This window comes from Bactrocera tryoni, chromosome 2 (assembly GCF_016617805.1).
Source record: "Bactrocera tryoni isolate S06 chromosome 2, CSIRO_BtryS06_freeze2, whole genome shotgun sequence".
Taxonomy (NCBI): domain Eukaryota; kingdom Metazoa; phylum Arthropoda; class Insecta; order Diptera; family Tephritidae; genus Bactrocera; species Bactrocera tryoni.
Genome location: NC_052500.1, coordinates 33,664,535 through 33,687,203, shown reverse-complemented (window position 1 = coordinate 33,687,203; position 22,669 = coordinate 33,664,535). Strand labels below are relative to the sequence as shown.

The 22,669-nt window shown below is 39.8% G+C and overlaps 2 protein-coding genes across 13 annotated transcripts in view; one reads left to right on the top strand and one right to left on the bottom strand.

Moving 5' to 3' along the window:
• The first annotated feature begins 911 nt into the window (after positions 1-911).
• Positions 912-6,627, top strand: LOC120768360. 4 transcript variants are annotated; one of them, XM_040095019.1, is made up of 15 exons: positions 912-992; positions 1,085-1,109; positions 1,173-1,226; positions 2,019-2,388; positions 2,455-2,645; positions 2,708-2,920; positions 2,980-3,133; positions 3,200-3,315; positions 3,378-3,527; positions 3,586-3,735; positions 3,794-3,943; positions 4,002-4,151; positions 4,216-4,428; positions 4,488-4,641; positions 4,708-6,627. In XM_040095019.1, exons 4-15 carry the CDS (start codon positions 2,112-2,114, stop codon positions 4,836-4,838), a joined length of 2,049 nt encoding a protein of 682 aa, XP_039950953.1. In that variant the 5' UTR covers positions 912-992; positions 1,085-1,109; positions 1,173-1,226; positions 2,019-2,111; the 3' UTR covers positions 4,839-6,627. The 4 variants fall into 4 exon arrangements, with proteins under 4 accessions (XP_039950953.1, XP_039950954.1, XP_039950955.1 ...); XM_040095020.1 differs by lacking the exons at positions 912-992; positions 3,378-3,527 and having other exon boundaries at positions 1,002-1,109; XM_040095021.1 differs by lacking the exons at positions 912-992; positions 3,586-3,735 and having other exon boundaries at positions 1,002-1,109.
• Positions 6,628-7,810: 1,183 nt separating this feature from the next.
• Positions 7,811-22,669, bottom strand: part of LOC120768049 (transmembrane protein KIAA1109) — a 28,332-nt gene continuing 13,473 nt past the window's right edge. For 2 of the 9 annotated variants that reach the window (XM_040094564.1, XM_040094562.1), the window contains 25 exons: positions 21,863-22,001; positions 21,601-21,798; positions 20,590-21,533; positions 20,344-20,533; positions 20,114-20,278; positions 19,802-20,054; positions 18,791-18,893; positions 18,421-18,530; positions 18,047-18,358; positions 17,643-17,980; positions 16,389-16,521; positions 16,203-16,332; positions 16,008-16,129; positions 15,523-15,942; positions 15,206-15,437; positions 14,589-15,144; positions 14,415-14,501; positions 13,640-14,341; positions 13,450-13,572; positions 11,494-13,367; positions 10,295-11,438; positions 9,563-10,223; positions 9,284-9,490; positions 9,090-9,220; positions 7,811-9,022 (listed from right to left, as the gene is read on the bottom strand). In XM_040094564.1, coding sequence (XP_039950498.1) covers positions 8,318-9,022; positions 9,090-9,220; positions 9,284-9,490; positions 9,563-10,223; positions 10,295-11,438; positions 11,494-13,367; positions 13,450-13,572; positions 13,640-14,341; positions 14,415-14,501; positions 14,589-15,144; positions 15,206-15,437; positions 15,523-15,942; positions 16,008-16,129; positions 16,203-16,332; positions 16,389-16,521; positions 17,643-17,980; positions 18,047-18,358; positions 18,421-18,530; positions 18,791-18,893; positions 19,802-20,054; positions 20,114-20,278; positions 20,344-20,533; positions 20,590-21,533; positions 21,601-21,798; positions 21,863-22,001 — 9,979 coding nt within the window. In that variant the 3' untranslated portion in view covers positions 7,811-8,317. Of the gene's footprint in view, positions 9,026-9,089; positions 9,221-9,283; positions 9,491-9,562; positions 10,224-10,294; positions 11,439-11,493; positions 13,368-13,449; positions 13,573-13,639; positions 14,342-14,414; positions 14,502-14,582; positions 15,145-15,205; positions 15,438-15,522; positions 15,943-16,007; positions 16,130-16,202; positions 16,333-16,388; positions 16,522-17,642; positions 17,981-18,046; positions 18,359-18,420; positions 18,531-18,790; positions 18,894-19,801; positions 20,055-20,113; positions 20,279-20,343; positions 20,534-20,589; positions 21,534-21,600; positions 21,799-21,862; positions 22,002-22,669 lie in introns of all 9 variants that reach the window. The other 7 variants (XM_040094558.1, XM_040094559.1, XM_040094560.1 and 4 more) reach the window with 6 other exon arrangements.

The window sequence follows — 22,669 nt, the reverse complement described above, 5'->3', positions numbered from 1 at the left end:
CCTACTGTTTCACTAGTTTTTTCACCACTTTTGGCTGGCAGGGATACGCATTTTTTCTCTAGGCAGTAACACCAGCGCACATGTTCGGGCTTTTTTTTATTGCAGATGCCATGAAAAGAAGTTATTTAATTTCTTAATTTTATTGAATGGGTGCGGATGAGAAAACATATCTGTAATTAGTACCATAACAAAGTCCCACAGAGGGTAATAAAAAAACGATTGAAAGACGCAAGTCATTCACGTTCGCATAACAAGAAGGTAATTTGGATGAATTTTGTGTGATTTTTTAACAATACTATAATGATCAGAAGCAGCAAATATAATTTGTTATGTGTTTGTTTTGTCTTAAAGCGGGCTGCGCAGTCCAATACAATATGTGAAAATAAATGTGTTTTATGGATTTAAGAAATGTTTTTTTATAATGTAAATGATCAGATAATATTAATCTTTCTTTCAGATATTATTATCATTTTTAACTAATTAAACTGTTCTTTCTTTATAATTTATCTTTGCTTTCAGAGTCAGTTCTATTTACATTTAATATGTTTTGTTTTTTTCAGATGTTGATAATTTTTTTATTAAATATATTTGTATACATATGTTCATCTATTAAATATTTAGGTAAAACTATAATTTTGTTAATAATAATTTAGTACTAATATAATTAGAATTAGTACTGTACAAATTTTAGATTAATAGAGAAGAAATAAAAAAATTTAAATTTAAAATATTTATTTAGAATTTTAAAAATATTTTAAATTAGGAATCAGAAAATGCAACCCTGCATAAGCTGTCCATTGGGGATATTAGAGCAGCTCAGCTATACTTTTTTATATGACGCGTATGCAAGTGTAAGTAGAAAACTGGTTAGAGTCTGCACAGCGCCTATGATGGGCTCACCAATTTTTTAAGGGTTGAAAACCTAGTGTTTCGCTACCTTTTTCACCACTTTTGTCTGGCAGTGCAATTACATATATTTTCTTCAATTACAAGTACGTGTGCGTTAGTGTACGAGTTCTGAAAGTACATTATATTATTGAATATTATAAATATATTTTAAACTAATTAATTAATTCCACTATAGCATTTAATATCTAAAGCGAAAAAAGGTAAGGAAAATTTTGAAAATATTTGTAAATACATTTAATTAATTCCTAAATCTCACACTGTAGAAATCTTCGGATGCAATTAGATCAGCAGCAGAAACAGAAGAACAATTTTGTTTGGTGAGTTTTCTTTAATTATATGTATATATTATTATTAGTATATGTATATACTACATATATATAATTAACAATGTAAATGGCCAGTGCGGCTGGTCCATATTATTGGCGGTTTATGAAGAAAACTATTATGTTTAACCAGTGCGGGAGGTTGACAAATGTTTGTTTCATGTTCTTATGTGGTAAACAGATAAACACAAAATGACTGTAAGACAGTGAATTGCAAAAGGCGTCGTGAAGCCTGCTACATTTGTAAGACGCAACGACATAAAACAACACAGCTGTCCATTTTGAATGTACGCAGTTTCGATGTTGCTATACTAATAACTTTCACTTCAATGAAATTTTAATATTTTGTTCAAAGTGAAATTTTTTATGCAAAAAACAAGTAAATAGGTAAATTTATTTGTTTTAAATTATCAATCGTTATTACAAATGATATAACAGAGCTATTTTATGCTTATCTTTGTAAAATAACGTCAGGTTTGCTAGAGTTTTGAAGAATTTTACATTTTAGTGGCATCATTACTCCTCACTACTGTCGTCGGCAAAATTAGAAATACTTTTTTATTATATATGTGTATTTTAATATTCGACAGATATCTCTTGAAGTCTGTCGCATCCATTGTGTTTCCAGCATAAAACGGCCTGTGCAGTCGAAATTTTATGTGAAAACTAATGTTTGTTTTATATTTACAATTGAAATTGTCGCACTTGTTAATTCTAGTGTTATTAAAATTATAAATATATTTTGCTGCGTGTGAATTTTTTGATTAATTTATTTATTATTTTCAGATTGTTTTGTGTTTATAAAGGAATTCCACCGGCGTGGGTTTTTATATATCCATTCATATTACATTATCATTAGACATATTTTTAAGATTTAAAATGAACAAAAGGACATTTTCAAACCTTTTGAGTAAGGAGAAGGCAAGTTTTAATGCTTCAGTTGCGAAGTTTCGCAAACTCAATGAATTTAGTAATATTTCAAAAAGCGATCCAAGCCGGAGAGCGGTTTCTAAATTCTTATTCTGTGATGTACCAGATAATTCTAAAGAAACTTTAAGTAATTTTGAAATTGAAGATGAATTGGAGTATGGTAGTGATCAGGAATTTTTGGCGGAATCCCCCTCCTCGGATCCTATTGATGCCAAACAGCGAGATGGTAAAACGACTCTATTTTACTCATGTATATATGTTTTCGTTCTAATAATTGTAATTTTCTTTATAGGAGAAGAAATGAGCTGTTTTTGCATCGACGAACCCCATTCTCAGCTTATGGCTACACAACTCGAACCCAATAAAAATGCAAATACTGCGATGGTACTGCAAAAAATTTTGGAGACCCTTGGTAGGGTGGAATCTCGGCAAGGGGAAATGATAAAACGACTTTCAGCTGTGGAAAACGCTCTTACTGAAAAGGTATTTATTGAAAGAAAATTATATGTATTTTAAAATTATTTCATACTTATTTTAAATTTCAGATGCCCGAACGTGCTGAGGTGCAAGCGCAAAGCCAATTGTTGCGGGAGTGTAAAGTGCTCTCAGCAAAAACCCACCGCAGTGTAAGCCGCATCACTGGCGACGTTGTGAGTGAGGAGCAGCTTCTATTACAAAGCTTGCTCCCCATGTCGTCAGAGGAAACAGTGTTGAAGGTGGAGGAGTACCTTGCAGACAAAGCTCACACTGACGCTATGGTAAGTTTGTCCTTCTAAAATATATATATAAATATATATTGATGATTATACATTTATAGGCGACGATCATCCTCGACCTAAAATCTAAAAAGGGGTCGATTGAAAAGGTGTTGCGGTCACTATTTAGCGACAAGTTGATATGGTTGTATAACTGCGATGGAAAAGCGGGCAAAAGGCCATTAACAAAACTAAAAACAGTGGATCTCACTCTCGGTAAATATTAAAATATTTTGACAAGTTCACTTATTTAATTATTAATGTTTTATATTTATTAAATAGCTGCATTTGCAAGTATGCACATTCATAAAACTTCAATTATAAGGCGTTATGTATCTTTAAGTCACAATAGATATAAGCATTTTAGGCGCTATATGGAAAATGCTCTTACTGAAAAGGTATTTAAAGAAATATAATTATATTTTAAAATTATTTCATCTTCACTTATCTTAAATTTCAGATGCCCGAACGTGCTGAGGTGCAAGCGCAAAGCCAATCGTTGCGGGAATGTAAGGTGCCCACAGTAAAAACCCACCGCAGTGTAAGCCGCATCACTGGCGACGTGTTGGGTGAGAAGCAGCTTAATGTGGAAAATGCTCTTACCGAAAAGGTATTTATTGAAATAAAATTATATTTTAAAATTATTTTATACTTCTTTTAAATTTGAGATGCCCGAACGTGCTGAGGTACAAGCGCAAAGCCAATTGTTACGGGAATGTAAGGTGCCCTCAGTAAAAACCCACCGCAGTGTAAGCCGCATCACTGGCGACGTGTTGGGTGAGAAGCAGCTTAATGTGGAAAATACTCTTACCGAAAAGGTATTTATTGAAATAAAATTATATTTTAAAATTATTTCATACTTATTTTAAATTTCAGATGCCCGAACGTGCTGAGGTGCAAGCGCAAAGCCAATTGTTACGGGAATGTAAGGTGCCCTCAGTAAAAACCCACCGCAGTGTAAGCCGCATCACTGGCGACGTGTTGGGTGAGAAGCAGCTTAATGTGGAAAATGCTCTTACCGAAAAGGTATTTATTGAAATAAAATTATATTTTAAAATTATTTCATACTTATTTTAAATTTCAGATGCCCGAACGAGCTGAGGTGCAAGCGCAAAGCCAATTGTTGCGGGAATGTAAGGTGCCCTCAGTAACAACCCACTGCAGTGTAAGCCGCATCACTGGCGACGTGTTGGGTGAGGAGCAGCTTAATGTGGAAAATGCTCTTACTGAAAAGGTATTTATTGAAATAAAATTATATTTTTAAATTATTTCATACTTACGAGTATTTTAAATTTGAGATGCCCGAACGTGCTGAGGTGCAAGCGCAAAGCCAATTGTTGCGGGAATGTAAGGTGCCCTCAGAAAAAACCCACCGCAGTGTAAACCGCATCACTGACGACGTGGTGAGTGAGCAGCAGCTTCTATTACAAAGCTTGCTCCCCATGTCGTCAGAGGAAACAGTGTTGAAGGTGGAGGAGTACCTTGCAGACAAAGCTCACGCTGACGCTATGGTAAGTTTCTCTTTTTACAATATATATGTAAATATATATCGATAATTATGCATTTATAGACGGCGATCATCCTCGACCTAAAATCTACCAAGGGGTCGATTGAAATGGTGTTGCGGACACTATTTACCGACGAGTTGATGTGGTTGTATAACTGCGATGGAAAGGCGGGCAAAAGGGCATTAACAAAATTAAAAACAGTGGATCTCACTCTCGGTAAATATTAAAATATTTTGACGCGTTCACTTATTTAATGATTAATGTTTTATATTTATTAAATAGCCGCATTTGCAAGTATGGACATTAATAAAACTAAAGTTATAAGGCGTTATGTAAATTTAAGTCACAATAGATATAAACATATTAGGCGTAGTATAAGACGTAGTAATGTTTTTTATGATTTGTCTGATTAACTTTGCCCACTTAATACACTTGTATACTAAAATATGTATTTTAAACTTCGCTTATATTATTATTATTTGTAGCGTACTACATACATAAATATACAGTGGTGGTCACATACTTAGCACACTCGTACTTTTAAGAAAAAAAGTTCCATAAAATTCATTTCTTTACTAAAAACTTAAATTTTTTCACATATATTTATATTTCACAGATAGATTAACTTAAATAATAACATAAAAGACGATGTAATCAAAACCTACAAAAAAAAGGTAAGAATAAATGATTACTACGTTGGACACATACTTAGCACATTTCAGGTTTACCTACAAAAACTTTGGCAATCCGCTCCGAACCAAATTTTACTACAATATTTCGTTGGAAAACCCTTATTTAGATCACTTCAAAACATCTTTCAGGCAAACTCTCTACCATTGTTCCACAGGTATATTCAACCATACACTTTTGATGTTCTGCCACAATTCTTCTAAATTTTTGGGTTTTTTGCCCTCAATCCTTCTCTAAACTTCACTCCACATATGCTCAATTGGATTGAGATCAGGTGACTGAGCTGGCCACTGCAGAATGGGAACGCATTGCTCATCCAAGAAATTTTTCACCAAACGCGAAGTATGTTTGGGGTCATTATCATGTATGAAGTGCCACCTTAGAGGCATATGGTCGTCGACAAATGGAATCATGTGTTCTGTTAACATGTCCTTGTAAACAAATTGATCCATTTTTGACGTTATCCTAACGATAGGTCCAACACCGTGCCAAGAAAAGGCCGCCCACACTATAATATTTCCTCCTCCATGTTTCACTGTTTTTTGTGTATACCTAGAATTGTGCTGCTGGTCACTCGGGCGCCAGACGTAACGTTTACCGTCAGATCCAAATCTACAAAACTCAGATTCATCACTCCAGAGAACGTTCTTCCAAAAAGAAAGTGGTTTGTTGATGTGGGCTCGTGCGAATGAAAGGCGTGCACAGTCCGCCTTCATTCAAACGACGTCTGATCGTTTTAGATGAAACCTCTATTCCGTATACTGCATAAACTTCGGTTTTAATTTATTTAGAGCTCTTCAATGGGTCGTTTTTTGAAATCCAACGAATTAGATTGTCTTCTTTGGAGGTGGTTTTGCGAGGCCTAGGAGCTCGCACCGTGGATTTAACTGTCCCAAATTCGTCAAAATGTTTAATTGCGTTATAAATGAGCTTCCTTGAACACCCAAGCGTTTTTGCAATCTGGGTTACCGACTGCCCTTCACTTCTTAACTTCACAATTATAGCCCGCTTTTCTTCCGTGCAACACAAACCTCTAGCCATATCTAATCAGTAAATTTAAATTTAATTCAAAACCACAGTTTTTATATTAAATAATCTCTCACCAACAAAATTTTTTGTATTCGAAAATAAATATTTCTTAAAACTTTAAAAAACTTCGACAGTCTAAGAAGTGTGCTAAATATGTTATGTATATGTCCACTCACAAAAGCTGCGGATCGTTAAATAATCCTTCTATTTACGACAGTAGCAAAAAAAAGCGACGAAACTTTGCGATATCTTAGCTTGGCGCCTTGATCATGTCTAGACAAAGTGGCGTCTTTGAATTTTGTAACATTACGAAAAAAACATCGTTTGCATTTAGGTAGAGTGATGTGTGCTAAGTATATGACCACCACTGTATATATATGTTTTTTCTTCATGATATTCTTTATATGTGTGCAAATTTGAATTTTTGATTAAGAAAAATTGTGTTTGAAAAAACGAATAAAAATTCGCTTAAGAAATCATTAACTTCATGTTCTTTTATTTAATATAAATGGTTTTATTGTAATCGTACTATTGAAGAAGTAATAAGTTAGTTTGTTTTCAGATGGTATACAGCATAACAAAAATCTATTTAAATATCAATGACCTCCACGACTTCTTTCGCATGAACGAATTCCATTAACTCAATTTTCGAGTACTTTTTTCACTAAATTAAGTCGTATGTTATGAATAGAACTTTCAATATTGACTTCTACAGCTTGAAGAGAGTCTTGTTTATTGCTAAAGACCAATGACTTCAAATATTCTCACAAGAAATAGGCTAATGGTGCTAAATCACAACTTTTTGTTCTCACATGAGTAATGTGTGTTCCTAGAGTCTGAAAGTTTGTCATCATATTTTCTGCAATTTATTCATCGATTGTGGAATGTTGAGGTCAATTTGATGAATTGGTATAAGGCCCTTTTCTTCAATTATGTTGTGAAGTCTCCTTATGATTACAGCTTCAAATAGTTTGGACAAAATAGGCACCAGTGAGATTGGACGATGTGTGCGCTTTTGCCAGGTTTTTGAACCGTAGTGATTTCAGATACTTTCCATGACAATGGAACGTATCTGAGATTTAAGCAATCATTTATTATCGTCGTAAGCTTTGCTAATGCTTTTCGGGTCATATTTATTAATACATCAGCAGTCACCAAGTCGAAGCCGGGAGACTTTTTTGGTTTAATTTCAATTTTAATGGTATTTTCCAAATCTTTATTTGTTGCTGGTTAGATTTCCCTTACATATTGCGATTCTTCCAGCTGCGGTAAAGCACCATGGAACACAAAAGGACTGAGCGAAGGAGCACCTGTTGGCAAGAGTTATTCTCCGTTGGATTACGATTCTGACGTTGTTGTTGGTGTTAATACTGGTTCCAGGATAATTAATAATCCGTCCGTTCGTGAAGATATCTCGTTAAATAAAAAGTTTTCTCTATAATTGCATGATATTGATCGATCAGTTGGTATAACAGCTATATACTATATTAATTCGATAACAGCGATTCCGACAAATGAGCAGCGAGATAAAAGGATGTGTGTAAAATTTCAGATAAGTATCTCAAAAACTGAGGGACTAGTTCACGTATATAGTCGGACAGAGCTAAATCGACTCAGCTCGTCTTGAAAATTATTTATATAGTATATTTCATATATATCGGGCGGTTACAAACCACGCTGTTCAGGGTATAAAAACGAAAAATACTTTGTTTTTCGAGTAATTGACTCATTGAAATGCATTGTAAATATGTATTTGTCACATGCATAAGCAGATATTGGTTTATTTATTTTCTTTAATGACACATGTATATTTACTATAATTATTATTTATTATTAATTAGCTGTAATTGCATTAAAACACATTCCAGTTTTGGAAAAAATAATCAACAATTCGCTTAACGTTCTACCAACTTTCAACAAAATAAGGAATATGCGAAAATTATTAAGAAAAATATTACACTTTCAATAATACTTCGAGTATTGCATAATTATATAATGGTGAAACGCCGCTCACACAAGCACCTACTAAGCGCTGCCGATAATGCATCACACCAAACATTAAATAGCGTTTATAAATCCTGCTATATCGTCGTAAGTCCATTCATTCAAACACAACCTATTTCGCTATAAACAATGCCTAAATTGCAATTAATTATATTTAAGTTAGAGTAAATTAGTTCGACGTTTTCGATTTTGGCGAGTTCTCCACTTTATTTTCACGCACCATTGTCAGCAGTTGTAGCATCATGAGCGCTTGCACCTTATCTAACGGGTCCATGAAGCCGCGCTGCAGCCACTTAGGGATGGTAGTGCGCGCGTGCGCGAAACCGAGTTTATTTAATATGTAGTCAATGCCATATGGCTCAATGGATTTGCCAGCCCACGAAAGCAGCCGCACAGTCGGTTCCAGATGCCAAGTCTGGCACTCAAAATGCCGCCAGTCGCGCACAAATGACTCCAAATCTATAGATTTGCCATTTATGCCAGGGCCATTTAACGTTGCGGACGTTGTCGTGCCAGAGTGACTGCCAGTGGGTGACGTCAAAGTTGTGGCTGCGGCTGCGGTGGCTGATGTTGATGGCGTTGGCGACGCAAGTATGTTGCCATCCTTCTTTTCCATATTAAAAGCGGAAGCTATATTCGTTTTGCTGTTGCTGTTGGCATTCAAACTGTTGCTGCTCTGGTCCAATGTAGTGCTCGAAGCGTTAATAGATGTATTACTGATCGTAACAGCATTCGTAGAGGAATTATTGCTCGCGGAAGACGAGGATGCCTTATTGGCATCTTTGAGTATTTCGTCGGTTACATAGGGTTTCAATTGACTCTTTAGGTTCTGTGAAAGATTTGGCGAGGCAGCACGTACGGACTGTCCACCGACCTGCTAATAAAATAAAGTAGATATGGTTAGCAATTTGGGATGTAATGCTAAATCTATCCTGGCCTACCACTCTTTCCTTCTCCTTAACATACGAAGTTATCAAATCATGCAGGAAGAAGAATGCATCGGCATCGACAGTCACGAAAATATGGTCATCAAACTCGGTTATGAAACTGCAGAGCACCTCTGGCTTAATTTCTGTGGGAGGATATGAATATGAATTTTGATTTGCGCGCATATTTGCTTCCTGTATTCATTTACCTGTCGGTTCCGGTGTGGATGCGCCTTGTCTGTGTTCAGTCTTGAAATTCAGTTGTAAGCTGGGCAACGCAAATATCACCTCGCGATTGTGATTGTGCTCCTGCGTCTTTGAAGTGCTGCTTGCGCTGGCACCTGCGGCACGCGTACGTTCGATGGAGTTGGAGGCAATCTCACGGTCACGTTCCAATATCGGAAAACGATCCACAGCTGTCACATGGAAATATAGAATCAAAAATATCTTTACAAGTTATATTTTAATGAGTTTTTGCAATAACTCACAATCAATTTCACTGTTAGCGAATGCGTAGTGGAACCACTCGTTGAGCGTTTTGAATTGTGGTGGGAAGATGATGGTACGTGAAATTCTGCTGACAATTGCCATGGAGTGGTTTTGCTGTTGCACCTCAGTTGTCTGTCCCAAGCAAGAAGTGAGCGTCTGCGTTACGAAGACATCATGTGTGTCATGTGCCTGATGCGCTTCTGTGGCGAAATTAATGGAGGGTGATTTCAAACTAAACAGTGCCCACGACTTTGACTTGAAGTTTAAGCCATGGAAGCAGGCTAATGAGATGTTGTTGCCATGCAGTTCCACAGTGCCACCGAGCACATTGCCGTTGCGCGGCAGACGTGTCACCAAAGTGGGTACCACTAGACCGATGGCCTGCTCCAGGGGCTTTTGCCAATGTCGGTGATGGCGTGCATCTGTGTTGCTGATGTCAGCCGTATTGGCGGCGGCGGTATCAACGGTACCGTTGGTTGTGGCCTTCTTTTTGTCGCGATTCTGCCGTCGTTTCATGCTGGCGTTGCGCTCGTGCAGGCGCGGCTCGAGACTGGAAAATACTCGTTTCGACGACTTGAATTGTTGCGTGAAGAATTCTTCCAGCTTGTAATACATCTTCAGTAAGTCAGCAGTGGTCGATTGCGAAATCATTATTTGCAGCTGAAGGGAGAAGAAAGACAATCAATTTAATATTTAAATTAATCAAGTTGCAGAAGTACGGTTAGCCTCACCTGATCCCATGACAAGTCGCCATGTATGAAGATTATAGCACGCGGCTTGGTGGTGTGGCCACCTACAGTTATCACGCTGCCGCCATAGTCTGTGGTGGACAACGCATTTATAGAGGTCTTCCATTCGTCCTTCATCGCTGCCGAAAACGAACTGATGCGCATCATTAATACCGATGTGCCCATATAGTCGAGGCGTAGCTCCAAAGCCATAAAACTCAAACGTATGGTATGGTAAGGTTCCACACCGGATTCCTCCTTAATATGGAATCGCGTATTGATTTTATTCACTTCAAAGCTACCACCGACTATGCCACCTTTGGCGTCCAGTGAAGAGCCACCTAGATATATGCCAATGTACATATTTTTGTATCCAGTACTGCCAATAGAGAGCCTGCCATCCGACTGGAAATCTTTGGTTAGCCACACCACATTACCCATTACGTTGCCCATATTCATCTGCACATTCAATTTGGTAAAATTCACCGCAAATAGTACGAGCGTTTCCCAAGCGGTTATTTGATTCTTCTCCGAAGGAGGTGTGCTTGACGAGTCTGCGCTGGAGGACTTACCTAACGTGCGTAACTTGCGTACCGCGCCCGAGTGTGGTGCCTGCTGCGGTGGTGATGATTGCGAGTCGAAGTCTAAACGCATTTTATCCTTGCCGTAAAATGCCTCTGCCGGTGACTTCGTACACTCGTAACCGGGCGTCTTGCAAGCTTCCTTGGGTGTAGATGGTGTGCCAGTGGGTGTGGCAGGCTCTGTGCCGGCCATATGTTGCATGCTCAAATCGCCGAGAAAGAGTCGTCGTACTATGCGCCGACGATACCAAGCTTTTGGAAAGGCGAGAATTTCGGTTAGACGACGCATATCATACTTAAATGAAGCGCTGCCGATGTCAACAATAGTAGAAAACCTTATGACTGCACGCGACTGATCCACAGAACGTTTGCTCATCACAGCCGGCTCGACGTAAATCTTGCGGCAACGTGTTAATTGGAACTTTACAAATTCCACATTTATGCTCAACGAATCCTTTCGCTCGCTATCCGAGAGTGGTGAGAACTGCGCCTCTTTTACATTGGTCTTTTTGCCACCGTAAGGATGGAAGATGTAGACATTGAAATCCGCCAGACATCCGGTAACACTGTAAACAAGTGGAAATAAATACTTTGTTCAGAGTAGGTAGACAAAAAGTTTACCTCAAGCCACCTGTCGGCTTTTTGTCCTTTTCCGCTGTGGATTTATCCAAAGTGTGTTCCTGTTGACCTGTTGGCTCCTCATCACAAGAACGTTTCGAACTGAACACAATATCCAAACTGGGTAATTGCAGCATGCATTCCACACGCGACACCGGCAAGCAGGAGAATCGGAAGGTGGATGGTTGCATGTGGAAGTAAACAATAACATCCACGGGGAACGACGCATATGTGACATAGTTCGTGGGCAGTATATCCAAGTTAACGGGATTCGCTGAAGGTGTTTGGGCGCCACTTAGATCCGGTGTCTTTGTGGGTATAGGCTCCAAAGTCTGCTCAAGAAATTCCAAAATGTGTGGCGAGATAATTGTCTCCTCCGGTATGCTTTGCAGCGTCATCCATGCGAATAGTGAAGCTCTCTTGTTGCCCAAACGACGAGCCGTTGAATGATGGCTGTCGTTGCTCATGCTGCGTGTATTCTCCGTAAAATCGGTCACTGTGCGCGACTGATAGTGTAATTTGACATCCAAGCCTGGAATGTGAAAAATTGTGAGATCGGAGAGCATTGCATTGCTGGAAGTGTTGTAGCGCAATTTGCTCTTATCACGTTGACGCCGCGATGGGGTCGGGCTACCCCAGTCATTGCCGAGACTGCGCTCACGCTTGTGAGTCTTTCCAGTGTTTGAACCACTTAACTGCATGCGATCTTCGGTAGTTTCTTTGGTGTGCAGCACACACTTGCCCGAATTAACGAGCACCTTAATGTCAAGCTCAAAATCGATATTGGGTTCTTGCTGTTTCTGTTGGTAGCCGTGTTTTTTACGCATTTCCACTGAAGTCCCGTCAATATCCATTTCACTTGGCGTCGATTCGCCGTGACCTTCCTGTGTGCGCCAATCAATATCTTCACTGTCCGTGTCAGCATTGGGCAACGAGGTCTGACGCATCGATTCGGAGAAGGTCACACGATTAGCCGGACATGTTTTCAACGAAGCGCTGCGCGAGTGACCAGAAACCGGCGTACTCTGCAAACTGGATATCTCATCATTCGAAGCTATCGGATCTAAGCGACGACCGGTATATGGACCGGGCATAAGAGTATCTTCTGTGGGTTCGCGATTCGTTGAAGCACCTATGAACGAATATGAGCGGCTGGACGTTTTCATGGGTCGTCGCAGTGATGGGCGTTTCCATTTCTGTATCATATCACGACGGAAATATTTGTAACAAATCGCCTGTAACTCTTGCAATCGCCGCTCTTCATGCGCAACTGTATTGTGCGAAGCTCCCAATGTACGCAAGTCATTGATGATTTTCAGTTGTTCCGCCATCTCTTTTTCCATCATGAATGAACGCTTCTTCGAATCGATGGTCGGATCGAACACGAACGATGGCAGATTATCAAATTCACGTCGGCGCACATAGGTATCACGGCAGCTGTGATCGCCCTCGTCACTGTCCGGTGATTCCATGTTAGTCTCTTCCTCCTCAAAACCGGTCAACATAGTTAGTGTATGACCAAGTGAGGAAAGTTGCTTGCCAATATTTACATCGAGATGTATGTCAACACCTTCCATTTGCCATTTCACATTGAGCAACCACTTAGCATTTTCCATCTTCTTGGCGGCAGTGGTACGCGAGCAAACCTCATATGTACCCTCCGAGACAACACACACATTCATTATGGGCTCATTCACATTTGGTTTCCAATCATCAAGTGTAGTTTCAAAGTCGTCGGCAAAGCGCAGACACAATCCTTGAAATTTGCCTTTGGAGACCAATGACCCAGAGTTGCAAGCAGATATTATCGTATTCTCCAGGGTAATGACTACTGCGCCCTTGCTTTCAAAGTCATGGTAAGAGCGTGTACTCCAAGGCTGCGAAAAACACATATAAATAAAATAAGTTAAATATAAAATATACTTTGACTGTTGTAAAACAGCGTGAATCCACACTCACGTTAGCGGGTTGATTTAGTGGCACGCATATGCCCATATCCTCTACAGTCAGCTGCAAGAATAAGGTGGACAAGTTGGAAGCGGCAATGTTGCTAATCTGCCCAAAGGCCACGCGGTCAAAAGCCTACAGAAAAGGAAAGCGTTGAGTAAACCAAAAGAAAAATTTACTTTAGAAGCTTGTTCGAGCTTACCTGTGAGCTATCGTAATTCAAATTGGCGCGCTTCTCCGCCCAGTATTCGTAGGCGTTCTTGTAGTTCAACCAAACCAGTATGGCTTTGTCCACTGCAATTGGTTGTATGTAAAGTAATGGACGTTTCAGTTTTAGCAGCACCAATTCCTTGTCCTCATTTAGGAGTTCATCTTGGAAAGCGTTACGCAAACCGATCGTAGTGTGAAAGAATGCATATTGTTGAAACTCCGGCTCGGCTTCGTCGAAGATTACATTGCGTATAATTTGGCCAAGTGAGAGATTAAAATCGATATGTGCCTTGCCAAACATTTTACGATCGTTGCCTTCGCCCAAATTCTTTACACGATTGGATAAATGCAGCTCCAACGTACCGGTCTCAAAGCGTACAGCTGATGAGCAGGGCGTTGTAGCTGTCAACTGTATGCGTTTCATCGAAATATTGATAGAAAAGAGTATTCGTTTAAGTGATGACTCCTGTACGCTGGCCGTATCGCCACTGTCTTCGGACCAAAGCGGCACAGGCTTCTCGCCGCCGTAAACTTTCTGCAATACTTCATTTATTTCACGCATGAAAACCTTCTGCACAAATACTAGATGATTTAGCAGATCTGTGGTCAAGCAACGTTCAAATTCACCAATCTCGGCTGATGCATTCACATAGCCTCCGCGACGCAAAACAATACCCTCAACGCGCTCGTTCTCCTAGTTGGCCATAATAAAAAAAGCGATAACGATAAAATTGTGTGCATTGGGTTTAGTATAAGGTAATAAATACCTCCTGTCGATGCTCTGGTATGTATTCGGCGCTGACATGTACTGGTGGCAACGCGATGCAGGCCTCCGATGGCAAGTTCATCTCATTCTAAATAAAATAAACGAACAGTTATCAATGTGTTTCACAAATATTCATTCAACTCATTGAAGGGTGATAATATCTACTCACCCGCACCTGTATCTTCGTATTGAAGCTGAGCGTGTGTGTCGGCAAGTCGATGACGAATTTCGCACGATTGCCTGTCACACCGGTCGAACTAACACAATTCATGCGATACTGCGCTTGTAACGAAGGTAAGAGAGCTGCATTTATGGATAAACTGTGGAGCAGAATATTGAATTGCATGACTAACGGTTGGAGCAGACCATTCTGCTGCGCTGGCAATTTGTGTTGTGGTGCCGGTTTCTTGTTGGGTTGCTGGGGATGCGTCTTCTCTTTGGCATCGACGCTTTTGCCAGCGCTTCGTGAGTGATATGGCGACTCTGGTTCTTCGGGATTGTGTGCTCGCGAAGCCGAACGACCGGAATTGCGGCCGACACGCAGTTCTTGTAGTGTGGAGCTGAGCTGCTTCGAGCTACGTGTCATCATGCCATGCAATGCGACGGGATGTTGCGGTATTTCAATATTTACCGGACCGATGGAAAGCAAACCACTATTCTTATCTTTGCCGCGCTTGGTCAAGCTGGAGTAGAGTGTCTGACATTTGCCCACAGTTACTTTAACGACAGTTCTATGCGAAATGTATTGCTATTAGCATAGCGGATAGAGCAAAATAAACTATGTTGACTTACTGTTGATTTGGTGCAACACCTTCTAATAACACGATCATGGTGCGGCCTACTTGACCAGTTATTGAGCACTCCAGTGAGACGGGACGTGCTTTTTTACGCCAGGTGGCGCTGCCATTCAAAGTGGTGATTTCAGCTTCCAGTTTTAAGCCGCTCAGTGTCGCCATTAAGCGTGTCTTATGAATTTTCGCAACGGCGAACACCACCAAACGTGTCTTTTCCTGCGATAAGGTCTCTGATGTTAAGAGGAAAATAAAGAATATTTAAATTTAGTGAATACTAATATTTTTATAATTCCGCAGTAGGAATAAACAACTAACCAACAAGCTCCCGATGCTGCGGCAATGGCGTTGGCGCGCTCGTGGCATCATCGTCATCGTTGCGGGTATCTTGCCGCATAAATCCACCGACCGGCGTTTTCTTTACGCCATACTTGGCGGCATCATGCACCTCATTAGACATGGAGCTGCGCTGCACGGTCTTCGTTTCGGGCATTGTACCATATAGTTCCAGCAAGTTGTAAATCGTTTTCCAGCAGTTGGGCGTTTGTAGCAGTGGCTGTATGCCATCAAACCCGTTTTTGGTAATTGTGTTGTAATCACCACTAACGCTAGTGGCGCAGACACCATTAAGCGAGGCTTTGGACTCCAGTGATAGTTTGAACATGTGCTGCTCGCTCACAGAGGTGGTGGGGCTGTCACGTAAGGGCGAGGAACTGGTCTCATTTAAATTTGTGTAGCCTAGCATGAGAATGTAGTTAGATTTTTGTTGAATATTTATAAGAAAATATTATATTTACTAATACCTAGCTTTCCTTTAACGGATTTGCCAGTTGAGCGTAATTTTTGCGCAAAACTTGAGGGCCGATTGCGCGCATTTGGTGAAGGAGTCAGTTGTATTAAGGGACCAATGCCACTTGGACGCACTCTGTGCATACATCAACAGTTATTGCATAAAAATGTATTTATAATAAAAAAATCAACATTGTGATTGGTCTCACCTGCCACCGATTGGATGTGTCATAGATATCATTTCATTGAATTTGTCATAACGCTCATCGGAAGAGTTTTCAGTATGCGCAAAGCGATCCGATACTGAACCAAAACCGACAATGTCATTGGGTTCGGAGGCTGAAATAAATACTGTTACGATTTTTGTTCTCAATTAAAAAGCGGCAATAATTTACCTAAACTGCATTCATCTTTCGCATGAGATTTCCTAATCAAATCCGGCTGCTGATGGAACTCATTTTGCGCTTCCTTGACGTTCTGGTACATGTTTGTAATTTGATGTAGGAGACGTAGTAGTGGCATATTGACCTGTTACCCAAACAAAACAAAATATATTATCAAAGTCAGAACTCTTAACGTTTTATATATTCACTGCTGTAAGATTTAATGAAATATATAAAATTTATGTCTACATATTCCTAAGTTTAAAATTATATTATATTACTACAAACAATTGAACGCTAAAAATAATATATATAAAAAAAACGTTAATTTTGACGAGACTGAAGTTCTAATACCTATAATAATAATATAAATATAAAAAGTTATTAACAGATCTTTATCTTGCTTTGGTCGGTCAAAATTCATGGCAGCTATATGCTATAGTTATTCGATTGGAACAAATGCTTCGGAAATTGAAAGGCTGAATTAGACAATAAGACTCCCCTAGGTTGGCAGACTTCACAGATTTCAGTAGAGCTACCTCCTTTCCGGTTCTCCACACATCGAGTATGGGTAGTCAGTAACGGATTGAGGACCTTGGTGAGCTAATTTGCTCCCGCCGAGCTAAGATGATTTAACATCAGCATATCTATACCAATCTGGGCCGATGGATTTGGATTTGTTGATGACATTCAGAACCTCCCCATCGGTGAAAGCTAATGGGTTTTTGGCATTTGCGCAACCGTCGGGTAACAAATCTTTTCGCTTTGTTCACCGAAGGGTACAGTATAGATTTTCAGCTAAAATAGTTCGCGCAATTCTTCGGGTCCGAGAAGGCACGTTGAAACCTGCACATCTCAGGAGTTCGACCGTCAAATGTTGCCGCTACAACAACAACAACAACAACAACATATGCCTTCACGGCTCATAAATTCAACTATCTCTTCGATCATCCTCGTTAGGCCGTTGAAGATCAGTTGTAGAAGTCGGGTTTGTCGCGCGAGAGACTGGGACTGGGAGTCATGCTGCCTAATTGAGCTCCTAGGGACCGTAGAGATTCCTTGTTGGCCACTATACTGAATGGCAACGAATGACGCGAACTGGCATAAGGCCACATAACGTGTGATCCACTCCTATTAATCTTAAGGCCCGAACAGGTCTTAATATGAATCCAACCAAATGGAATCCGGTAACGTAGAACCGGCTTATCTTCAAAAGTGGTTATTACATTTCAAAAGTAAGTATTTTCTAGATTTCTGTGCACTCACCTGCTGTGATATGTAACGTATATTGAGGCTCAAGTTGATAACGGTGCTAGTATGTTTTTTCAATTGTCGTCGAGACATATAAATAACATTTTGACGCGCTTGATCGACCATACCATCGGATTTCTTCAACACTTCCAACTCTACACCTACGCGTTCACACAAAAACAAAGGTGTATCCAACATGATTGACTGCCGTCCAGCGCCATTTGCCTTCTTATTTATTTTGGCGCATTTATTCTTCTTGTCACCAGCTTCGCTAACCACAATATCAACGCGTATGGAGTCGAAGGTGCCGATGAGTGAGAGATTGGTGCCGAAATTCTCCAAGGATGAAATGTCTGCAAAGATTTGAAATATTTTTGAATTTACTTTTATAGTTCTGATTAATTATTATTTATTATTACCCGCATTTGCAAACTTGTTCACCATCTGCTGCGGCATTACACCCAAGCATGTGAGCAATGGTTCAAAAATCAAATGCGCATCGAGCAGTTTTATTGAGTCCTGCAAAATGCCACCGCGCGTTTGACCAGCGCCTGGTAATTTCACCGGTGCCGGCCGTATTATTTCCGGCTCAACAGAATTTTCTTTCTTTTTATTCTCCTGCTGTTTGGCCATCCAGAAGTACAAGTCCTCTTTTTGATTTTCCGGACCGAGCCAAAATTTATTTACCGAATTGCTAGAACTCAATGAACCCTCCTGCAATGCACCATACTCTGCAATACACAAGCCAGTACAATTAAAGGCACACAATAGTTTTGAGTAATGAAATACAAACCGAATTCCGGCACCTGCTTTTCCACTAGTCCAGAAATAATCGGCAGCATTTGTATGCTGGAACGAGATGAATTTCCATGTGAAATATTCGAACACTTACTATGTGCTTTGCTGCAATAGCAACAAAGACCGAGGTGTAGGCGTTGTGGACACGGTACAAAACCAGAAGAACGCATATTTACACGGCAGCGCACAAGTACATAGAGGTAATCATATATACATACATATATATATAGCCAATTAAGCGCGGGTACAAACGCATATACAAAATGAGAATAAAAATGAATTTCGAAGAAACAATCAACAATATGTACAATTAGTTAATATGTTTTAAATTTAAATTCAAATAATGCAGCGAAATTAGAACTCACCCTTTTCGTGTCGAATGTATGTTCGGCGAAGCTGAGTTTGATCTTTGCGCGGCGCCATGCAGCGACGCCTCATTGGCAAAGCCCATGCCAAATTGTGAATTATCTGTGTATGTTTGTTGAAAAATGCTCGAATTAGAAAATATGCATAGAGTTACATAACAACAAATAGAGTATAGCTTGTATAGCTTGTGCTATAGACATGAGTGCCACCTGTTTGAAATGCAATCGCGGTATTAGCGTGTGCAAAAGTGTCACAAAACAAAGCGCAAAACAAGAAGAAATCAAGAATAAGTGTGTAAACGCTGCAGACAATCATGTATATATTACAAAACTATACGGTTTCTGATAGCTTGAAAAATATTTGAAAATATTGAAAATATAGAAAATTAAATCGAAAAGTTTAGTGTGTGTACAGAGCGTGATCAGCACATTTCAGCCATGGTATGAAGTGAGACGAAACACAGAAACATAAAGAAAACAAAAACAAAACAATTAACGAAACTGAAAAGGTGCTAGACATAGTTTTTGAAAAAAATAAAATAAAAATGTAAAAAGCAGTAAAACACAAATAAGTTGGCTGTCCCAATACCAAAGCAATATAAATATTGAACATAGAAAATGGAACGAAAAAACATGCTTATAAGTAGTTACTAATGCACAATGTGAAAAAGAGAGCGAGAGTGGGAGAGAGCAGCAGGTTGCAACCATAAACTGAAATGCGCTCAATCAATCCTTGAACAAAAGTTGAATTATTGGCACGCGTGGAAGCACTAATCTTGATAGTATTTGTGTGCTTTAAAGTACTTGGCGCTTGAGCCTCAAATATTCTTATAGCTATTCAAGTGGAGAATAAAACATCTGAAAAGCTTCAGCTCAAGTCAAAGCAATAAGAGCAGAATATATATGTATGTAGTTTAGGAAAGAAAGTGTATACGTGATCTCCTCGAAAGTCATTATATAGCATGAGGGGAAAACGCTGTGTACGTTTGAGAGGTGGTTAATCAAAAATACCAATATGATTTCGATGATGCTGTGTTTGCCCAAGTAATAAAGCATTCTCACTCTCTTCGGGATTATCGACGGCTCCCGCATAGACACCCATATCGGCTTCCCCTTCACATTCCGCATCATCGCACTCCTCCTCCTGTTGCGGAAACGAAAATGTCACATTTATGGGGCGTGCCAATTTATTCTTGTATTGATGCTCAAATAGTATGGGATTATAGAGCGTATTCTTCCACTGACGGCTTAGCACAATGACACCCTAAAAAAGCACAGAGTTTCACAATATTTATGCATTAATAATAATATTAATATAAGGACCTGTCGCAAAGTGTTTAAATGTGGCACATCGCTTTGCTTGAATATTTGCTCCACCCTTTGGACACCCTCGTCAAGCACTAGTTTTTGCATTATGTAACAAAGCTGGCAACTGGGATCCTCTTGTAAAGTTTTCGATAGCAGCGTGTAGTTGTTGGCGTAGCGACTCTGTTTATAAAAGAAATATATATTAAAATACTACGTAACCTCAAACTGTGCGTAAGTAAACAAACCTTTTTAATTTTTGGACTGCGCTTGATTTTTTCATTATCCAGTGCATCCGCCATAAGACAAGCCGCTATGGCTGTCTGCCGTGTGTGCAAAGCGCGCATAAGCGACACAATCTTTATGGCCAAACGGTTGCTGGGGTTCATCCATGCGGTGATAGCAGGGGATGCGGTACTCAAGAGATTCCAATCGAGTCTGAAAAGTTAAATTAAAGTAAATCTTACACGATAGCTCCGCATTCATATGCTTACCGGGTTAAATCAATTTTTCTTGTGATCGGTACGCAAGGTGGCGCTGCGAAATTGAACCACACCGATTTCAACTCAATTACACACGAAGAATTTTTTTCCGTTTCCTTCACATTTGGCGTCTTCTTTTCGAAGGTGTCCTTACCTCCGTTTTTACCCTTCTCAATATCTTCCTCGACTTGTGGCTTCGTGTTGGTTTTACGCCCCTCGCTCATACTCTCCGTGCGTTCGTGCACAATTATACTTTCCAAAGCTGTTTGGAATTTTTCCTTTGGCGTTTTAGGTGTCGGCGGCTTTTTAGTAATTAAGCGCCAAGCTGCCTCGGCTTTCGAGGTCGCACCGACGTCTGCATTCACACTGCCCACCAAATCACTTATGTTTACACCACGTGCTGCCTCGGTGGCGCCTTCGGCGATCTCAGCCAGATCTTCTTTAGTATTCTCAGACTTCTCGAAATGTGAACGCTTCACAATCTTAACACCGACACCCTCTAGGCCGCATTCAAACATTATATAACCAATACCTTCAATACCAGTCGTACTTTCGGGCATCTTAAGCAATTCAAATAGCACTTTACTCTTATGTTCTGGTATGGCGGTGACAATTATAGGCGATTCTTGACCACAACTCGATTCGGTTTTGAGTCGGCGCAACTGCACATGCGCCCGACCCACGTCGAGTGTTATTACCAATTCCTCCAGTTGCTTTTCGGACGTTTCAATGAGTATGGGCTCACCCTGTATATTGTCTGGGCGCGTTTGTGAAGACAAGTGCGCCAAGAGTGCGCGTGTGCCCTTCATGATGCCTCCTTTCTTTTGGCTATTGCCCGATTGCACAGTTTGTTGTATGTATACGTTGTGCATGGAGGCGCGTGTCGTTTTACCCAAGTGGAACTTGGTCGAAACACCTTCAATGTAGAAGGTCAGCAATGAAACGCAACTGAGATCCTACAAAGCATAGAACATTGAATTATTGCGGCAATTACACAAACAAAATGCGTATATAATGTTTCACCTGTACATTATCCAACGCGGCCACCGAGATGACTTCTTCAATTATGGAAGATTGTAGCATTGTGATGCTAACCTTGGGTAGTACAATCAGTCCTTGGGTCTTTGTCGATATGCTCTCTTCGTAGACATCACTGAGGAATGAGTCGCCAGGACCTTGCAGATTACGCTCCGTGGTTGAACGCTTTGAATTCGAATGCACCTGTGGAAGTAAGGAAATTGTAATTAATAACTTTGGGAAATATGTATGTCGTGCAAGTGCTCACCTGTGACCAGTAACTCAAACTTTGATCCCGTTTGAGTATATTATCATTCTGCACTTTTGCAATACACGAGGCGTGTATATGATTGACGACGGAGAGCAAATGCAGTGAAGATATCGTAGGTATACTGGCTTCCACCATGCTATAGGTAAAAACATATTTAATGTAGTAGGAATAAATACAGAAATATTAGTAGGATCGTATGTAAGTTACATAAGTAGTCAAGTTCAATCGATTAATTCATCTTCCAAATGTGTATTTTCATATGTACGATGACTTCCCACACCCAATCATAGAGTGAGAGAGAGAAGTCAAAGAAATATGTTTTTGTGGACTGAAATTATAAAGCTGAGTACAGCCTCTAACTAACACAACTCTAAAAGTCTCATATTTTAAGGCTGCTTCTAAGTTTCCCTAAACTCCTTTCTCACACACTTAAAAACCTTAACACGTTCATCGCCCAAAACAATTACTTTCGCAGAAGAAATCATTTTGTTGAACTTCAAAACCTCTGAAGCTTATCTTTATATTAGCAATGAATGACAATATTTTACATTAGATGCTTTACTGCTGACACAGAATTTTTCTGGCAGATAGTGGGATCGAGTTCTATTTTTTTCTAATCCGGTATATAAAATTGGAACCGTATGTATTTATCTAATCTACTCTCTTCCTCAGCGCCGTGATGTTATGGTCTTCTAAATTCTAATTGTAACAGCCACATATCTTAAGGGCGTAATAGCTGACTATTTGGAGAGTAGCGTAACGATCGGTGAACGGTTATAAATAAATAAAGTGAATATAACGGGT